Genomic DNA, 21,592 nt, shown 5'->3' on the forward strand with positions numbered 1-21,592 from the left:
TTAATGTAAAATATATTAAAACATTACACATTTTGAGCGAAGCACTGGACTTTTTAACCCTAATACAGGTACTGTAATTCAAATTCCTGACCTATATGTCATAGATGAATCCTCATACTATTCAAATATTTTTAATGATGACTAATGTATTCAAATTTTTATTTAAAGCTTTCGTGACTGCAGGGATTCATATTATTGGTTCTTTCGGTAAAGTCACGTAGAAGGGAAACAATAAAAATATTGTTTTATATTTTTTATTATTTTATTGTTTCCCTTCTCCGTGACTTTACCGAAAGAACCAAGAATATAATGTATTTAACTTGTGCAGTATGTATATACAGTAGAACTCTTATCAATTAACCTAATTGCTCTCATCTTTTATGCACAGGAGCCAATAGGTCCACAAAACCTATTATCAGCAACTGTATTTTTTTTATTATCCGCTATTATCCAATATAAGTGGATTAAATTAAGGGATAACTTCACGGATAAGAATAGGATGTGGGGTACCATTAAAAAAAAATATATCTCGCAGATAATGGTACCCCGCTATGGCAGATAAGAGAAATGCTACTGTATTGTCTTATTTTATATTTAAATTTGTATTTTATCGGTTGGCATGGTTTCTGAAAGGCTGTTGCTGTAATTTTTCCCGCACGTATGACCCGAGCCACATAAAATCATCTGCGATTACGTACAGAAAAATGTTACTTCAATCCATTATTTTGTCTGTCAGCCCGAAGTTGGAATGCTTTACTCAAAAGGCACAGGTGCTGACAAAATTGTAAAGGGGAGGGGAAAATGGCATGCTTTAAACATGTGCCGTGGAGAGGCAATGAGTTTGTAGGCTTATTGTGATTAATGACATGGAGTGCTCACGACCACACTGGCTTTGCATCAAAAACACAACCGTAATGTCAAAAGCTTCGGGTCACGAGCAGCATCGTGATTAACACGGTTTTTCTTGCGGCACTGCAGAGTCCCCGGGTAGCGAGGGAGCGTTCGCATCCCGACACAATTGGCGAACGCAGCAAAATATGTGCCCACGTGCAATGTCCAATGTTGTTCCTCGTCCTGCTCCTGACAAAAAGGTGATTCGATTTTTGTTGTTGTTGAGAATGTCAAGAAATATCAAGTTTACAATTCTCAAAAGGTCTTACGTCGACCAATATTCGAGTATAAACGTGGTTCCAACGTGTTCAGCAGTTTTTTGTGAGATTGCGGGGGAGTTGTGTGTTTTTTTTTTATCAGCGTATAATTTCCGCTCACGTGCACATTAAATCAAATAAGCTCCGTGGAAAGTTTTTTGCATTTCTTGTATTTTTCCCTGCCAGGTTACCTGAGGACATTGCAGCAGATCGTAAACGTCTATACATCCTAATTGAACACTTCACTTAAAAATGGAATTACAGTTTGCAAATCATACAATTGTAATGTAATTCGGCCACACATAACCCAATTAAAGTTATGATTTATTTATAATTTAAATGTGTAATTAACAACTGTTAAATATGGGATTGCTAAATCATGGTTCTGTAAAAAAATATTAAAATATCATGCCACAGTATTTAAAAACAGTAAATAGCCGTACATACGCTGCTATGTCACTGCCAAATAAATAAACGCCTTTAGATTGCCAAGATTAGAATTTCACCAGATTTGCGACTACTGCGAATTTTACTGCTGATGCCTTGAATTTCTGAACCTCAAGGCTGCATCTATTGACCTCATGGCCCTGCCACCTGCGATTTCTTTAGCACAGTGATGAATTAAAATAAATCAGTAACTTCCCATCGTTTCTTTTCTGCAGTTGGCAAATATGCAAATAATCACATGACATGTCTGCACTCTCCAATGTCCAGTTATATAAAGTACTTACATACAAATAAAATGAAATTGTCCACAAAAAAAATGTTTCATGCGAGCTGCAGTCAGAATTAAGTAATGCCTTGCGTGGAGGCGTAAGCGTTCTGCTCACAAAACGAAAGCCGTCTGCAGACGGAAACTAATCCCTGGTTCTGTGATAAGAGTTTGAAAAAAAAAACGAACCGGTTTTACTCGAAACAATCAGCCCTAGTATCTCGGCAACCAGAGGAGGCACCTACGTGCACGATTTCTGAGAAACTCTTGGCCGGGAAACTTTCCTATAAACCCCAGCGACGAACGTGTGTGGGCGAATGCCATGGAGGGATCGAGAGAGGCACAGACCCAGGGAAAACAAGTCAGTATCTCCGTGGTGGACACATAGCGGTGGACAAATAGTGGTGGACACATAGCGGTGGACAAATAGTGGTGGACAGATCGTGGTGGACACATAGCGGTGGACACATAGCGGTGGACAGATCGTGGTGGACAGATAGCGGTGGACAGATCGTGGTGGACAGATAGCGGTGGACAAATGTCGCGGCAATGCTGGACATCTCTGAACAAAAGCTTCATAGCTCATCGTATTCCCCCAGTGGAAATAATGATTCTGATTCTGAAGGTGCTGCAATTAAATAAACCGTTAAATTGTAAATCGTGCCGCATGGTGAATGTTGGGGGGGGGGGGGGGCCGGGGGGGGGGGCTATGGTTGGGATTCGCGTGGCTACGGTTAGAAGTTTGAGAAATTTCCTCGCGTTAGTGTTCAAGAGCGTTCGCGCCAAGGCCGCGGCAATTAGTGTAAGTGCTCGTTGTCGAGATGGTGTCTGTGTTTGGGTTGTTGCGGCCTTTATTTCGTGTGACAGCAGTGGGTTAAGGGTTAGCGTTCGAGGCGGGTTTAGTAACTCGGGTCTCGTTATTCGTACTGTGAAGGCAACGGTTTCGCTTCGGGTTGTGGTTGTTCTTTGTGAAAGCAGTGGCTACGGTTTGTGTTCATTATACAGGTGGCGCTAGTGTTGTTGTTAACGTTAGTGTATCGGCATTGCTACTGGTAGGAACCTCCTGGTTACTACACCAGCCCACAAGGGATGATTGTGACCGTCCGTCCGTCGTGCATCCAAAAATGGGAGGGGTGGAGCTGGGTGGAGAGGGGAGGGTGGGGAAGGGAGGGTGGGGAGGGGCTGGGTGGGGAGGGTGGGGAGGGTGGGGCTGGGTGGGGGGTGGGAGGGGTGGGGCTGGGTGGGGAGGGGCTGGTCACCCCGTGGTGCCCTTATAAAACTCAACGTTTAACCTACTCACGCCGGCTTGTGCCCGCCCTCACAGTCGGGCATGTTTGAGGAATACACCACGTGGTGGTGCCGCCGTTGATCCTGGCCATTGACCGAGCAACCCAACGTTCCTACCAGCTCCCTCCGCAGGAGAATGTGTTTAACGTTACAGTGTTTGCTTCACGATTGCAAATGTGGAACATAATGCCACCTCAGAGGTATGTATAAGCATCATTTCCCCATTATGTTACTATTATTATTCATTATTATAAGGGCAATGGTTAGGGTTAGTGTTAGTGCTTAATATGTGGTTATTTTTCGTGTAAGGGCAGCAACGGTTCAGTTTCATGTACAGGTTCCTATTCGTGCTCTAGCTGTGTTTTTTTTGTTCCATATGAGGCTATGTATGTATGTTGAACTTCTTTCGCACTGTACGTAGCGAACCGCGCTTATCGGAGGTGCGGGGGAAAGGACAACAAACTAAAAACAAAAAACAGTTCTAAAGAATTGACTTTTTAATCGAGATTATTTAAAAGTTGCATAGCTCCAGTGGCTTCATAATATCGGAAGGCAAGAGCGTTCCAGACGGCCGCAGAAGCGCATCCCGAAAGCGCCGCGCGATGCGGCGAATGGTAATGGCTCGTTGTTTCGCGGTGGCAGTTTCCCTGCGCCACACCGAACCTCGTGGCTCTTCCCCTCCCGGCAAAGTCGTTCACCGAGTGGCCTGGTGGGAGCCCGGTGTGGCGGAGGCTCGCGGGATGCCGACAGGGCCGCTCCCGCGGTTCTGGCCCGTCCGCGTGCGGTTCGGGGTCCTCGGTCTCGCCGCCTGCGTCGTCTCCACCGTCCTGCTGCTCGTCCTCATGGACGACGACGAGCTGTCGGGATTCGGGGAGGTGAGTCCTTGGCCGGGGCGAGCCGGCGGCTCGCGTTGAAGTTCTGATCGACTCTTCGTTGCGCGAAACGACAGCGACCGGCAAGCATTGATCGTGCGGGGCGACTCGTGCGACGGTGGACGGACTCATCGAATGAAATCAATTCTTAGGCTTAGGATGCGAGGGTCGAATTGCCTGAATAAGAATCGATTATTTGCTATGTATACGAGTTATATGGAATGCTCATGTTACACCAAGCGGTAATGCAGCCTGTTTCATATGACAAAGATATTAGAGAAAGATAAACAAAATGACATCGTTAAAAACGAGACAATTTTTTTGTATTGAATACAAATGCCGCCTAAAACCATGATAATTCAGTCATCGTGTTGTTGGGGGCTGTGGCAGTGGAAATGAATTATTAGATGCCTAAAATAAATGTGTGGGTTCTGGCTCATTCCGAGCATGCAGTAAATAGGGGTTGATGGATCACACCGTGATGGAGCCGTCATACGTGTCAAACATTCCACCTACATGGCAATGACGAGGGTACAAGAGGCAATAGAACAAGTACACTTTCGACAAATTTGTGCTGAGTTTAAGTGCCATCGTTTCAAATGAGTGGCTTTTTTTCCGGGCACTCCAGTTTCCTCCCACACATGTAAAAACACTCAAGTAAATGGCCAATCATTACAAAGAGAACAGCCACACTTTATTTTATTTCTTACTTTATGTCATTCAGGTCACTCTTGCGAATGAGATCATCCTGGTGCAGTGAGTTCTCACCTGGTTAAACAAATACGGTCGAATTTGAGAGTCACCGAGATATTCTTGCGAAGATTAGAAAAATAACTGCTCGCTAACAGCGGTCGACTTATGGATAGACTTTTCATCGCCTGTAGTCAAACGCTGGATAAGATTCCCAGAGACAAAACAGACATTTTCCCAGCCAAGCGTACGTTTCACCGTCTCCGATTGTATAGACACTCAAAGGCAGCACAGTCCTTCCCATGTGGTTTCAAGAAAGAAAAAAAAAATCACTGAAAAAAATATTTATATGATAAGTTATAAGTTTGATAACAGAAGGAACAGAGAGAGAGAGAGACAGAATAGAGAGCACTTTTCACGTGAGTTTGATTTCTGTATTGCTGCTCACCTTCTCTTCCCCTGCGCTACACACACAGAGGTAGCCAATGTGCTTTGGGGTGCCGCGGTGGTGAGATGTTAACTACCTCACCTGGTGTACCTGGAGGTCGTGGGTACGATTCCCAACGCTGACGCCTGCTGTATATTTGGAGTTTGCGTGTCTCTCTCCCCCAATGGTGGCGTGGATTTTTCTCCGGGTCCCCCCGCATTTTCCCCTCCACATTTAGAAACAACGTGCGCTTAAGAGCATTTGGCTACTATAAATGTGCGCATGAATAAGGTTGCTTCTGAAAAAAAAATCTATATTTATATAGCTCAGTGGGCCTCTTCCTGGTAAAATACAAATATTTTTGTTACAGTTTTTTTTGGGGGGGTAGAGCGGTTAGACATTAGCCTCCGAAACAACATTGGGGGACGGGGGGGGGGGTGGGGAGCACTGCTCCAAAGTGACAACCGTGGAAATTTGCGTGGTGACTGAGGGCGCGTCCCGTGGACAGGATTAGCGGTTTACCTCCAAAAGGCCAGCGGTGCCCCGATGTGCATGGCCCTGCTGCGTAATAATCTTTGGTTGTGCCACTGTCGAGCTTCTTGGGGCTCACCTTATAATCCACGTGCCAGCCCAGGGTCACGCCCGTTGGTTGTCCATTAACACCCTGAGGAGGTCACCTTGAATGCGTTTGTTTTAATATCGACTCGGAGCGTTTGGTATTTTTTACTTTAAAAGGTACTTGGTATTTTTCTGACACGTCGAGATAACGGTGGAGGGGGTGTGGGAGCAGTGGAGCAGTGGTTAGCGCAGCTTGCGTTGAGAAGCCGGCGACCTGAGTTTGAATCCTCATCTTTACTGACGAGCGATATCTCAACTGATCCTGAGTAATCCCTCTCCCCCCGCTTTAGCAATACAAACTGACTAGCGTGGTGAAGTATGGTCAAACAATCCCAATGAATGACATCACATAAGGGATGCCAGCAGTGGAATGACATTGGATGAAAAACTATTTATATATAATTTTATTTATTTTCAAGCTGATTATAATAATGTTTCCTTTTCTCACGTGACATTGAGTCCATATGTAATGTTCTTGCAAACAGAAGTTTAAACCGTGTCACCATTACCGCTGTGCGTGTGGTGTGTGTGGGGAGCGATGGTGGTTAGCACACTTCACCATGACTAACACGAGGGGAGAATATCTCAACCAGCTCTGGGCTACCTCTAGGTCGACTCAGCTTTAAAGGAGTACCTGTAATTATCGTGTATTATTTATGCCGTGCAACCCATGCAGTATATCGAGGTGCCAGAACAAATGGGTATTTGAGATAATAACATGTATGTATGTACGTATAAATCTTGACTTAAAGCTTTCGTGACTGCAGGAATTCATATTCTTTGGGTTACCTAGATAGGTTGCTATTTTATTTCAACCTATCTACGTGGCTTTACCGAAAGACCAAAAGAATATGTATGTTGAACTTCTTTCACAGTGTACGTAGCCAAACGCGCTAGTCGGAGGTGCCGGGGAAGGACATCGGCACTGGAGAGAGACAAAAGCGGCCAGGTGTAATTGTAGCAGCAGTACTGACCATACCACCCTCTCATGCACCAGGCTGGCTGTTATAGGTGCTCGCTACAAGTACTTGCCCCCAAATGATCTGTATGGCTATAACAGTTGATCTTTTTCTGTGTGTGTGTACGTGTGTATTTCAGAATGACCAACAGCACTTCGCCAAGCAGGTCCTCTTGCAGCAGCTACATTCTGCCAGCAATGAGATCTCCTTCCGCAATCTGACCAACATGGACATGCCGCTGAACGTGACGTATTACCACCTGGCCGGCTTCCTGCTGAACAAAAAAAGTGAGCGGAGCCTGGGAAGGACCAGTCGCGGAGTGGTTTGGCCTCTCATTGCGTAACGATTTTACAGGAGCAGCGCGATACCGCGCATCATGCACAAGCGCAATATGCTGGGGATAAAAACAAATATGAATACGTTTTGTGGCTTCCAACTGCTTATCAGTTTTTTTTTTTGTATTCATCATCAGCCACCCAATCGGATGTGAAATGATAGCAGATGTCACTCCTTCGGTTCTACAGTGTGCCGCTGCCAATATACATAGGCTCCTGAATTATATTATAGACAGTCTTCTACTCGTATTGACTGCTAAGAAAGGTAAGCGAGCTGGGTCAAGGACACTTTGCTGGAACGGATGATGGACGGTGTCACGTGTTAATCTAACTTAAGTTTTATAATCTCGAATCTACAATGATGGATTTAGTTTGCACAATTATTGGTGATTGGGCTGAGACCATCAATCTTGATGCACTTGAGAACCAGTATTATTAACGGGTGGCTGACACCCATACTTGAACCTAGTATCTGAGTATTGTCAGACCAAGTGTTATGACCCATTAACTGTCGACCACCTCCATGAAATCTGTGAAAAATAACTTCATAGCTCATCGGATATCCACAAGATAAATAAAGATTCAGAATCTATCAACTGTAATCAAAATTAACTGGCTGAGATTCAGTTCTTCAAAATTAACTGGAATGTGCTCAACCTATGAATATCTGCGATGCTAAGCAGTGTTGAGCCCGGATAGAACTTGGATTTATTACCCACCATGCATAGCTGGTGTTAGACGCTTTGGGGCTACAAAGTGGGGAGCAGAGGGCAGTGCAGCAATATCCATTGTACTATACTTCTATGCTCCCCACCATCACCAACCTGCATTGACCAGTATGGTGAAAATGCTAAGATAACCACCACAACCCATTGGGGAGGCATTCATCCATTAGTGGATTTCCACATGTACACATGACATGCAGTGTAAACATGAAACATAATTGAAACACATCTCACCTCTATCTTTGTTTTTTTTTTATATGTTCACGATCATGTCAATGTGTTACAATTGTCACCCTATCAATGAATTAAGTCAGGACAGGGGCACATGCAAACCGTATTCATCATAAAGTCACCATATGCGAGCACGTCTTTGTCACACTGCATTTGGCAGTGGTGAAGAAATACAAATAAAATAGCAAAAAACTCAACGCATTGATAAGAAAATTTCCCTACAGAGAAAAACAGATTAACATTATTCTCCAGAATATAAGACACTCCAGAGAATAAAATGCATCCCAAACTTGTGCCTGAGCGCAAGCAAAGTATACACATCTCGTCTCACATACACCGACCACAATATACAATGCCACCCAACCTTTGCTTTAGAATACAGGAGGAAACAGTACGTGTCATAATGCACGTCATGCATTACTACAGAAGGATACTGCATCTAAGCTCTGACCCAAAGAGTGACCAACGTAGAAGTAAGACAAATGTTACACGTAGAAGAAGACAACCCGGTGATGCAGGGAGTGATGAGAAAGAATCTGGCACTCTTTGGACACGTATGTAGGATGGACAACAACAGGAAAATTAAAAGTGCGTTGTTGTTCGGGAAAAATGTAAGGAACCATAAAGAGAGGAATACATAACAGAGAATGGCTTTAGGAATAGGTTTTACCCTTTTATCTGGCACCAAAACTGACACCTTTATACAAGGCATCATGTTTGCAATGACCACAACACAAGCAGTCAAAATGCAAACAAAAAAAGACAACTCTGATAATAATATGCACTGTCCTTGAATTTGATTGGTCCACACCCGAGACAGCTTTTCTTAGAGCCTAGTCTCCATTGGTGTTGGACCAGAAGACGCCAAAAGGCGTACAACTCAAAAACAGCGCACTATCAGAGTATTGAGGGCTCGGGGTGAGCATTAACATTATGAGACCTCCTTTGCCAGAAACAAGATATAGGAATAGGTTTTACCCTTTTAACTGGCACAAAAACTGACACCTTTATTCAAGGCATCATGTTTGCAATGACCACAACACAAGCAGTCAAAATGCAGAATGGCTTGATGACGACACAAGAGATTGGTGCCAGAAAGATGTGCGGACTATTTGAGCATATTGGCACAAGACGGAGGAAAGTGGAAACAAATGATGAAATGTGCAGTGGACACCTATAGACTATCTGTCCATGGATCTTGATGATAATGCCTAAAATACTAGTTATGAGACCTGTCTTATAAATCCAAGAATGTAAATTATAGCACATCTTGGCCAATGGTCTTTCTCTGCTCTACAGAAGGGCTATTGCCCGACATTTTCTCCCTTTATATATTTTAACACGTAGGCTTTCGCGACCAATATTATTCATAATAAAGGTTCTTGGGTTAGATCGCGTTTATTTATAAATGTGTCGTAACCCTCCACCACCCGACACGGCCAATCAGCAAAAAAGTGTCACGTTGACAAAGACAAATAATTCACTACTTCAGCCCACCGGTGTGTTGAAGAGTTAATCCACATTTACAGTTTGAGTACGACGTTTCGCTGGTAAATACTTCCAGCATCATCGGGCAATTCGCCAGCATCATCGGGCATTCTGGCGAATTGCCCGATGATGCTGGAAGTATTTACCAGCGAAACGTCGTACTCAAACTGTAAATGTGGATTAACTCTTCAACACACCGGTGGGCTGAAGTAGTGAATTATTTGTCTTTGTCAACGTGACACTTTTTTGCTGATTGGCCGTGTCGGGTGGTGGAGGGTTACGACACATTTATAAATAAACGCGATCTAACCCAAGAACCTTTATTATGAATTTATATATTTTGTTGAGTTATTTTTTCCACCCTTTTTTAAGTAAATATTTGCCAGGTAGCTCAGCGGCAGAACGAAAAGATCGCAATCGGGGGGGGGGGGGGGGTGGGGGGGGTGCGCAAGTTCAAATCCCGGTTGGTGGTTGGCTCAGCCCATCATCCCGATGCTAAAATAACTACCACTTTGTGGGGAGATCAACAGCGGTCGTCCAATGGATAACCTTGCCTCCTCCATGGGAGTCTATGAATTTCCATCACTGGCTCAGTGGTGGTGAAAAGGAGATAATCAGGAAAATAATGTAACTTTTTATTTACTAATTATTATAACCGCCTAAAGCAGTGGCTCTTAACCTGTACTGCAGCCTTGCACCCCTTCGGTTATAAATCGTTAAACAACAATGTAGAATGTAAATGAACACATAGATTCGATAAAACAAAGTAGTGCTTAATTTGTGTTTTGATGATTTGCCTTCTAAAAACATGTGGCATGGCGAGATGCCCCCAATAAGGGCATCTCACACCCCCAGAGGGTGCATGCACCCCGGGTTAAGAACCACTGGCCGGGGATGGAAAGCGTCTGGTTTTTCACCCATTAAAATTGCCTCATCGTATTCTTAAGGCTCAGCTGCAAACCGTGTACACTTTTTGGGGGCGACATGAGCGAGCCCAACCTTTCCGGCGATGGCGGAATTGCACCAGGCATGGCCAATCTATTTAATATGAATTGCATGAAAAATTACTACTTGTTAAATTATCCATGCTGGGCACATCTGATGTAGCCAGAATGGGTGGCGTTGTGGGAGGGAAGGGGGGGGCTATGGGGTCTGGGAGAAATTATTTTATCCATCACAGCTGAATTTAATTTGTTCTTAGCATCTGAAATGGAATAACATTTATTGTTATTTTTGTTCAAATAAAATCTCTAAGCATTCGAGCATTGTAAAATGTTTAAAACATATAATGAAGCGAGAAAATAAAAGCGGCTACTCCTAACATTGCAATTACATAATTATGGATTAATAAGGCTTTACAAGACACCCCCATAGCGATTTATGACTTAATAATTGGTCCTGTTGATAAAATTACAGATAATTTTCTATTGGATATTACTTTTTGAAAATCAAGCAATAATTAAACAGACACTACATAATACAGTTCAATCCTGAACTAGTTTATCAATGAAACACATTCATATATATTTCTATTGATTGGAAGAATTATGAGAAATTTGTATTTTGATTAAGCACCCTACAATACATTTGTAGAGGTGTTACGGGACGGTGACACGCGGTTGTAGGGCGGTGGCCACAACCACGTCTGCTACGGCCACCACCCTGGAGGGGCTGTGGGGGACGCTGTGATCCCTCCCAGCCCCACCCCTCAGTGAGGGACAGTATAAAAGGTGGGACCCGGGTAGCTGAGGGGAAGTTCGACTCAAGCAAGATGAAGAGCCAGTGAAGAAAGAAGATGGACTAGCCAGACCCTGGGACTCCTTTGGCCCGCTGTCCTTTTGAGGGCCGGGCAAGGCAAGCCAGGGGTGCGACCCCAGAGCCACGAGGCCCGATGTCCTTCTGAGGGCCGGACTCGTGTGTCTGGTGATCGGGACCTGCGCCGAAGCTGGGCCAGGTCAGATAGCCTCCTGAGAGAGGACCGGGATAGAGGGAACCAGGGAGCTAGCGTGGGCTAAAGCTCGGGGAACGTTCCCTCTATAGAGTACGGGTGAAGAGGCCGTTACCTCTTCAAGTATCAGATTCGCCACTGTAATTGAAGCGTCTGTAATAAATACGTATTGCCTCCAATGAACAGTCTCCGACGTCAATAAGGCCACTACACATTGCTCAATATATAAGTATTTTTTTTGCAAAAATACAGAATAAGTAATGATTCATTACAAACCACGAAATACACACATACAAGGATTCCATGAAACCCATTTCATATGAATTCACCTATTACATCAAAGTCATTTTCATTTTATAATTACTAAACAATGCAAGCGTCTACACTGCTTCATTGGTTTTGTAATAAATCACACTTAAATACAGCTGCAGCAAAATTCAATATTGTATCATGCGTTCATATTTCCATGGATGATAAGCAAAATAAGTCACGAAGCAAAAGTAGCTTCCCACTTACTTGAGCATGGGACATTGCTCATCTCCAATTTACAGTGGTGGAAATTCCACATTCCTATGGCAGGGTTTAGATTTTCCTCAGAACAATCACTCTTGACGTCCCCACAAAGATGAAGAGCTGGGGAAAGCCCTAACTGGAATTTAACATGCAACCTTCTGATTCACGAGCCACACTTTCTGCCACTCACTGCCGCCACGCTACCACGTAAAGGTGCGGCTATGAAATAACTTTCTCACACCGCTTCTGGCAGAAGGGGCCTCCACACGGGTAAGCTCAAAAGAGCCCTCTCTAGAGCGTATTTGTTCTACTCTCTTACACTGGCCGGGCATCTTGGAAGATGTAGGAGTTGCCACACATTCTATTGCTGGGTGGGCAGAGGCAGGAGGATTTAAGAAGCTTGCCTATTTTTCCAACTGCCACATCAGGAGATCGAACTAGTGGCCTCCTCTGGGTTATAAATCCATTGTGCTAACCGTTAGACCATGGCAATATCCATAGCCAGATTATAGATAGTAGACATCTTTATTTATGACTATGTAAAACTCAATTGAGAAACGTGCATCTCACAGTGCACGTTTGTATATATTTTTATATTCAGCAGTATTATACGTTTGAAGTCTAACATAAACTGGCAATGTAAAAAAATAATGACTTTGGATAAAGTGAGCGGTATGCGTTGAATAATAAATATTGCATTGCCGCTTGTGGTGTTGAAGGGCAAGAGGCGTTCCTTGCGCGAGTCGAAAGCACGCCGTGATGCCGGTGGGGTCGTGACCTTAAATTGCCTTTGGACCTCCGAGATGAAGATGCATTTTTTTTTTGCTGCGGAAATCAGACTGCACAACACGTACTCGGCACAACACGTACTCGGAACCTCCAATGGAGCCCCGGATTTATTCTCTCCAGGAGTCTATTAGCGGACCTTTTCATAAATTAATTCGCACCCTCCGATGAGCACGGTTGTCTACGTACGGTGCGAAGGACGTTCAACGTGCATACATTTAATAGCTGCAGTTTTGTAAAAAAGCTAAATTCAATAAAGATATATAACAGTGTGTGTATTAGGAATGTGTTTTTGGATTTAAGCAGATCAGATTGTTGGGATTAAGGACGACTTTGGTTCTTGGTTAGAATTTTCTGATCATTTACATTGTCATATTTTTTGCGTGTCTTCACGTGAACAAGTGACGTCACCTGATGGCACATGCCATCACCTATAGCAGCAAAAGCGCAAAAGTGAGGGATGTAATATAAGCGCTGGCATTTCCCGTGACATCATAAGATCGGTTCAACCCGAAATCTTTCATAGCGAAGCCAGATTTTTAAGATTCATCTGAAAATTGGTAACATGTCCCAAGTGTTTATTTGTGTCTGTACCCACATGTTATATACATGTATATATAATAATACATGTATATATACATGCATTTTTTTGTATTATGCAGTCATTTATAACCAAAAGGGCTTTATTACCGCTTTGACCTTTGGCTTGATCTTGCCCATTTCTATACCAAACGACCGCTGGGCCACTCGCCCTTGGACTGCAGAGTACCTGACGATTGGCATCTCGTCGGTGAAGAGGGCGAGGGGCAACTACCTGCTGCAGACGCTCAAGTCGATCTTCGAGCAGTCGAGCGACGAGGAGCTCGCGGACATGGTGATCGTCGTGCACCTCGCCGACTTCGACACGGAGTGGTGCGAGGGCACGGCGCGCGCCGTCGCCCGCAAGTTCTCGCAGCACGTCATGCGGGGCCGCCTGGTGGTCATCCACGCCCCGCGGCACACCTACCCGCCGCTGCAGGGCCTCAAGAGGAACTTCGACGACCCCGACGATAGGGTGACCTTCCGCTCCAAGCAGAACGTCGACTACGCCTTCCTCACCAACTTCTGCGCTAACCTGTCGGAGAACTACCTGATGCTGGAGGACGACGTGGCGTGCTCGCGCAACTTCCTTACCTACGTGCGCAAGTTCGTGTCCTCGCTCGAGGGCCAGCCCTGGGCCACGCTCGAGTTCTCCAAGCTGGGCTACATCGGCAAGCTGTACCGCTCGTGCGACCTGCCCCGCCTCGCCCGCTTCCTGCTCATGTTCTACCAGGAGATGCCGTGCGACTGGCTCCTCAACCACTTCCGCACGCTGTTGGCGCAGGGCGACGCCATCCGCTTCAAGCCGTCGCTCTTCCAGCACATGGGGTACTACTCGTCCTTCCGGGGCACGGCCAACAAGCTCAAGGACGACGACTTCGAGGACGAGCCGTCCGACGTGCCCGACAACCCGCCCGCCCTCCTCAGGACCAACATCGAGGTGTTCGAGGCCTACCACCCGTACAAGGCCTACGGCCTGGGCGGCGAGTACTTCTGGGGGAAGGCGCCGAGCGCCGGCAAGTTCTTCCTGCTCGTCTTCAAGAAGGCGGCGAAGATCGAGAGGATCAGGGTGCGCACGGGAACGGAGGACAGGAAAGGGGACGTGCTACGTCACGCCGCGCTGGCCGTGGGGGACGGCCTGAAGCCCACGTCCACGGGGAGAGACTGCAGCAACTACGTGCCACTCGGGGAGTTCGCCGACGGGCAGTTCGACTTGGCGGGCGTATCGACATTGGTGACGATGGACGTAAACTGCCTGCTCATTAGAGTAGTGAAGGAACAGACCGAATGGGTCATTATACAAAACATTGGCGTTTGGACCGTGTAAATCAGCGCTCTGTTTGAAAAAAAAACAGTTTTTTTTTTTACTGCGCACGAAATCAAACTGCTCGGTATTTTTGTGCTGCATATTTTTTTACGTCCTTTTTTTCTTTCCACATTAAAATCGACAATGTCAAACTACCGTTTACATTTTCGTTTTAAAATGCCTATTGTGATTTGTGTGGGTTCAGGTAAAATATTAGTTACAATTACCAGCACTATGACAATGTTTTAAATTTTGGTTTGTTCTTTTAATCGTTCCCGCACAGGAATCGTTGACAAAATAAACAAAACACCTTGTACAATATTTTTCTTGCTTCGCTCTGCAAACGTGCAATGAATCCAATATTTTATAGACACGCAAGCGTCGCCCTGCAATGCACCTTTTACACGTCCCGATTTCTTCGCCGCTTGCACCATAATTGTGACAGCAAGCACGGTGATGTTAACCTGCACAGTTGCCTTAATAACGACTACAATAATCAATGGCCAGCGTTAAGTGACCTCACATTCAAAAGAGCAAAGCACACTGCTGACCTCAGTGACATTTGTGGACGCTCGCATACGGTGGCCTCAAAAAATGAAAATAGCAAATCATTACACATTGTGAGGTTTAGGTGAGAGGAAAGAAAAACTTAGCACAACAATTGCACATTCAAGAAACTTTCCACTACAAGGCTTAATGAAAGGTTAAATTACGTGCGTTTATCATTGGGAGTGTGTGCTTTTTTGCCTGGGTTATTTGTTGCATTGTTGGTATTATTATTCTTGCTACAGCCCACTGCCTAAATGCCCTACGACTCTCAGAAATGAAACGATGAATATTTCATAAGGAAGTAATAATGGAACACGGGGTATCGTAAACAAACAAAAAAAAGTGGTCAATACGACAAAAGTCGTTGATCACATGAGCACTGGACCAAGGCACAGGAGAAAATATATATTTTTTAATACGTGTCTATCTTAAAAATACATTTAAAACATTCACGTTGATCATTTTTGCACGAGCACTAAAAATTATGAGCATGAAAGCATGAATGAGATTTAATTGCAGGTTCACGTTAAAAGAGCGCTGTACGTGAAACATTCACTCATGTGTAAAGAACATTCATAAATAATTTGCTAATGTTCGTTGATGCAACAATTCATCCAGCAGTTAAGATATATTGTACCGACTCTCAAAGTTACCGAATTGGTTTATGTTTTGCATATTCACCTGGGTAAGCATGAGCGTAAGCATGAGGACGCACAATAACACAGAAAAGATGCGTTTGATTTATATCTACAAACCCAATTGATTTTGCTTTTCATAGAGATTTTTTTTTACATTTATTTAAAATAAGCATCTGCCGGCACATTTAAATTATTAGCAACTAATGTTTTTTGATGCATGTAATGTTTTGAGTGGCCGATTTTAACCCGCTAGAATCGCGCCTTTAATTATTTATATCTCCAAGTAATCGTCAACGTTGGGTTATAAACCAATTTTAATATCACAAAAATGAGTTTTCATATGCGGTAGCTATAAAAACGCCTTAACATATGCAAAGTGTAACAATTTATACGCAATATAATGCATCAAGAGTGGCACTGAATTCAAAGCAAAACCTCTGTTTAAGAATTCTGCCCACTCATGACAGATTCAAGTCCACGAAATGGAATTTCAAGTTTAAGAAATAACACGATAATGAAAATAAACTCAAAAAAGCTAGAGTGTTAACCTCAGAGAAAAATAATATATGTACAGTATATACATTTATACGATAACGTGTTTAGTAAAATAAGTTCCAAAATTTCAAAATGGGACTCAATTTGATTTTTTTTCCCAATAAACTCGATTTCAATTGGACAATTCTATTGTGATCGTTCGCCTATCTAAAAGCTAAATATGTTCATTTAATTATAGGCTGTCTGTTGTAATTTAATGGGGGGGGGGGGGGGTTACGTAAAAAAAAATCAACATACCGAGGTCATTTATTATAAAATGCTGTTATTTTACAAAGTCAGTTACATGTCAAAAGGTAGCACACGGGTGACTTGGAAGAAGCAAATGTCCTTCATTTAACCCGGAGATGAAAATACAAAGATAAATACAAAGATCCCCCATATAGCCTTAACAGACTGTAGGGGCAAGTGCTGTTAGCGAGTGGCACCTATGAAGGGCCCATAAAGACACACGATGTAGGCTGAATGATTGAAGAAACTGTCTCCCATTGTTTCAACTGCCGAACGTGGAGATGGGATCGAACCGGCGACCTCTGGATTGCAAATTCGGTGTGCGAACCATTACATCAAGGTAGCATCCCATTGCAAACCAGCCACTGCTTAACACTGTACTCACAATGCTGCTTAAATATATTCTATTAAGGAAAACCAAAGTACATTGTACATCAGTGCAACATTAACACGAAAACAACTTAGTTTACCAGGTAAGGCCCACTGAGATGAATAGCTCTTTTTCAGAAGCGACCTGGCCACAAATGATAGCTCAAGGAAGTGGCTTATCGCGTGGAAATTTTCTAGCATAAAAATACTCTCAACGTCTATTTTTCTAAATGGGAAGGGAAAAACCGGAGAACCCGGGGAAAAATCCACGCTACCACAGTAAGAGAGACACGCAAACTCCAAATATCCAGGTGTCAGGATTGGGATCGAACCCACAACCTCCTGTATAGCAGGCGAGATAGTTAACATCTCGCCAATGTGGAAATTGATATCCAGGTGTACATCTGCCAATATGGCCTCAGTACCATTCGAATATGCAATGTTGCCCAGGTGTTTTCGGCTCAGGTGTTTTCGGGTCCCCTCTCCCCGAAAGAACGCCAATCACGGGAAGTCAGAGTGCTTTTAATTCTCGCTCAAGAGGATGGCAGCAGGACTCAATTTCTCATGGAATATATTTCAGCGGACCCTGAACTCCCAACACCCTGCCATCCAGGGGGTTTGGGGATTTCTTTGAACTCAGCCCTTGAACAGTGCCGGCTGAAGAGGAAAGCTACTCTCTTTCAGAGGAGCATCCCGTTCCTGGTTCTTACACTCTGCTAATCACATATATGGCGACACGTGGCACATATACGCACAAAACGTGCTATTTCGTAACAAAGAAGGCTGCTCTCTGGCTTCACGCCACTGCGCGCGATGAAGATGCGCTGGCGCATACCCCGGCCTGCATCAATGCCGCGGTGAACATAAGATGGTGTCGTGTTGGGTTGCACCGTATATCGTGGTACGAACAGAATCTCACAACAAGGCCCGGGACGAATGGAGAACTGCGTGTGAACGCATTGTGAACAAAAAGCGTGGGCTTTTCATACTTTAGAAAGACTGACAGATGTTCCAATGCAGTTATCTAAACAAAAAAAACAGAGGACAAACGTCAGGAAAAAAAATCAGGAAAGGTGGCGAACGTAACGGTGTGTGCCTCTGCGAGCGATGAACGATGGCACAGCTTTACAATGTTATGCTTTGTCGTGGATGTTTCGCTGGTTATCTTTTTAAATTGCCCTCATGAACAGCAGTGAGATAGTTATTTTACGGAAGATGTCATTGGGAGTTAATATAATTGACCTTTATCCGAATTTAAGTTCTACAAGAGTGAAGCTCATGAAAAGTGATTATACCATTCCAACCCTGTACTTTATGGATTTCTCTAAAAGAATGGACACTTTTAAACCCGGATAAAAGTCACACGGTGGTTCTCTCAGTTGCCCTGTACGTCTCTCCGACGTCTTGTCTGATTGTACCGTGTGTTATCTGGTTGTACCCTGTGTTGTCTGATTGTACTGAGCGTTGTCTTGCACTGTGTCGGAAGTTTTGCTCCCCATGCTGGGAGCTTCAGGAGATGAAGTGAAAGGGCAGATTTAACGCCGGATGACGCGCGGTACAGCCCGAAATCAGAGAGCAGAGCCACGAAGCAAAGTAAATAACTACGGCGGTAGCAAACGTGAGAAAAAATTCATTTGTGCTGAAAAGCATACCTTTAGGCATCTCCCTTTGAGAATGTTGCCCACTGTCATTGGCCCACAAAAAAGCAGTGGAAATGTCACAGTTCATCGTGAGACAAAAAAAAGTAAATTGAAGAGATAAAAAAGCCTTTTTTCCCGAAGCACAATATTTCTTGGCTGCCCCAGAAATCCATTCGAAATATCCCTGTGCGGTCCGTTGTTTTGTATGTTTTCATTATCATCAATATCCGCACAACACTACTCATCCATGACACGATAATTATTTGAAATACCTATTATCCGCAGGTGCTTAGGTCCGCAAAAACTCCTATTACCCTTATTATTCCTAACAACTGTGATTTCAAGGATACTTGGATCTGTGACGTGTGTCCCCCACAGCAAACCTGACTGCTGATGAGGCACCGACTGTTCAAAACCAAACAAACATTTTTTTTAAAGCTTTCGTGACTGCAGGGATTCATATTGTTGGTTCTTTTGGTAAAGTCACGAAGAAGGGAAACAATAAAATAATCAAAATATAAAAAAACGTTAAGAAAAAACCGCCACTTTTTAAAAATGTTCTTGCTGTGGTTTTCACACCTGATGATGATTGATTGTGTTGCAGTCGAAACGTCGTGAGAATTGTATTGTTTTATATTTTAATTATTTTATTGTTTCCCTTCTACGTGACTTTACCGAAAGAACCAAGAATATGAAACATTTTATTGTTTTTTTTTTTACCAATGCTGCTGGCAACATTTCACTCCCAGAAAGCTGTGCGACCGATGAGATGCGTAAAACAACGTTCATTTGTTATGTTGAGAGGCAATCGTGGGAAGGTGGCATATTAATAGAGGTTCTTTGGGGGTTAGATCGCATAAATATATTAATGTGTCGTTAAAACCCGCCACCACCCGACACAGACACAGCCAACGAGTAAAGGTTGTCAAGTAAACACCGGCGTGCTGTACTAGTGACGAATTGGCCACGTTCTGTTTACGTGACAACCCTTACTAGTTGGCTGTGTCGGGTGGTGGCGAGTTTTAACGACACATTTACGCGATCTAACCCCCAAAGAACAACTGTATTGTAGTTGATATTGGTCTTGAAAGCCTCCGTGTTAAACAGGTGGCATATTATCTGCTTATTCATTTTGCATAATATATATTAATTCCTTAAGTGGTGTGTCCATAGGCAGGCACGAGTCACAATTATCTCGCCAAATACGGCCCATTACGGTGATAACGATGATGGCGAAAACATGAACGCAGTACTCCGTCTCGCACAAACACTCTGCGAGAATATCTTAATGTATAAATAAATCTCGCAATTTCTCCTTAGGTTTTTACAATGTTGTCTTAATGTAGCAACAAAAAAAAACACCACGAGATTTGTTTTTTTTTATGGCGACAAGACGACAGATCCAAGCCCTCAGCGGTGGCAAAAAAACAGCACTAAACAAGGCTATTAAGCAGAGTACATCTGTACGTTGGGGTTGCTTGTGCTAAGTGTTGCTCTAAATGCAAGCACAATCGATTTTTTTTAAAAAATCTTTCCCACCAACATCGGGACTGCAGCATCAGCAACGTTTTTTTTCCAACAGCAGGCCGATTTTCCGCATCAGTAAATTAAAATGAACATGGTGACTCAAGTCAAGAGTGGACGAGGTTTTTTTTCAGCCGCGCAATTGTTTATTTTTTGGTGCTGTTGCCTGTTCATTCATTTATTTGCAGTGCATTATGGGATGCGCAAACACGATTGCCGGGCAATACCTCTCGGTGAAAGATGCGACCTCTGCAAGTGCTTTGCTCACGCCAACGATTGTGTTGTACCAATTTTTTTTAAGTGCCCTTTTTTGTTATTACACGCTTTTATTTAACTCACTCTGTCTGTTGTTGTTGTTGTTTCCTCAAATCTTGTAACTCAATTTTAACCCACTTCCCAATGTGGTATCGACTGCAAACTTGTTAAACTTGTGTCATACTGATGACAATGCTATATTTTATCATTAAAAAATATTTTTTTAAACATTATTTTTATATGTTATGTTTCGGCTTGGGTCTAAATGTCCACGCTCAACTGACGTTGGCTGTAATTGCCCACGGTCCCCTTACGTTGTGGCAAGCTTCAGGGCCACTTCCTGAAGTCGTGAAGTTCTTCCATTACTACAGCACATTCATGTATAACTTTTTAGTACATTTCATGAAAGCGTGTTTTGAAAAAAAGTTTTTTTAAACCAATATTATTTCAACTGCCGTGCTTAAAATTGAACCGGCGACCTCCTCGATTGTACCAGCTGTGGATCGCAAATCCAGCGTGATAACCATGACACCACGGCATCTTGCCTTGATTCTGAGTTAAATAGTTAACAAAAATATATCATGTTTATTACTTGACACTTGTTTATGCAATGCACAAAAAACAAGAACTATCATAGCATTAACATATTTTCACGATTTAAGGATGCCTTCAAACCCTGTGATACTCAAACCGGGAATCGAATAGTCCTATTAAATAAAACCAAATTGCCCAGAAATCCCATAATCATCAAACATCTTGGCGATAACATATATCTCACGACATTCCTCAATATAACCAAGGACTCGCTAAGGGGCGTCGCTCTTTACTCATTGTTACGTTTAAATTGAGAGTTATACTGCAATCAAGGTCAGGCGAAATCTGTATCATTCAGAATTTCCACACACATACACACACACACGTGCGCACACGTGCACTGAGTGTCCCAGATAAATATACTCAGGGCCGGTATAGCTGGTACTTGGCATTATTTAACAAATGGTGCGTGTCCTCCCTCGCGGCTTCCTGCTAAAGCTTGTAATTACGTCTTTTTAAATCATGCCTGGGAGGCGCAGTGGATAGGTACCACTCATACATCATAATGAACCCAGAGAGGCCGAAATCCCTCCAGGGGTCCCAAGGTGGGTTTGTTTAATGTGTATTATTTTTTAGGTTTTTTTTGTGTCGTATCACACTGCAATTGCAGGTCGCT

At 43.6% G+C, this 21,592-nt stretch overlaps 1 protein-coding gene across 3 annotated transcripts in view; it reads left to right on the forward strand.

Moving 5' to 3' along the window:
- LOC116945565 (alpha-1,3-mannosyl-glycoprotein 4-beta-N-acetylglucosaminyltransferase C-like) overlaps positions 1-20,121 on the forward strand; it is a 46,103-nt gene extending 25,982 nt beyond the window's left edge. The window contains exons 1-4 of one of the 3 annotated variants that reach the window (XM_032959990.2): positions 324-2,221; positions 3,790-4,022; positions 6,853-7,000; positions 13,504-20,121. In XM_032959990.2, coding sequence (XP_032815881.2) covers positions 3,888-4,022; positions 6,853-7,000; positions 13,504-14,645 — 1,425 coding nt within the window. In that variant the 5' untranslated portion in view covers positions 324-2,221; positions 3,790-3,887 and the 3' untranslated portion in view covers positions 14,646-20,121. Of the gene's footprint in view, positions 1-323; positions 2,222-3,789; positions 4,023-6,852; positions 7,001-13,503 lie in introns of those variants that run through there. The other 2 variants (XM_032959988.2, XM_032959989.2) reach the window with 2 other exon arrangements.
- The last annotated feature ends 1,471 nt before the right edge of the window (positions 20,122-21,592 follow it).

Source organism: Petromyzon marinus, chromosome 24 (assembly GCF_048934315.1).
Source record: "Petromyzon marinus isolate PM22_M1 ecotype Great Lakes invasive population chromosome 24, UKy_Petmar_22M1.pri1.0, whole genome shotgun sequence".
NCBI lineage: Eukaryota > Metazoa > Chordata > Hyperoartia > Petromyzontiformes > Petromyzontidae > Petromyzon > Petromyzon marinus.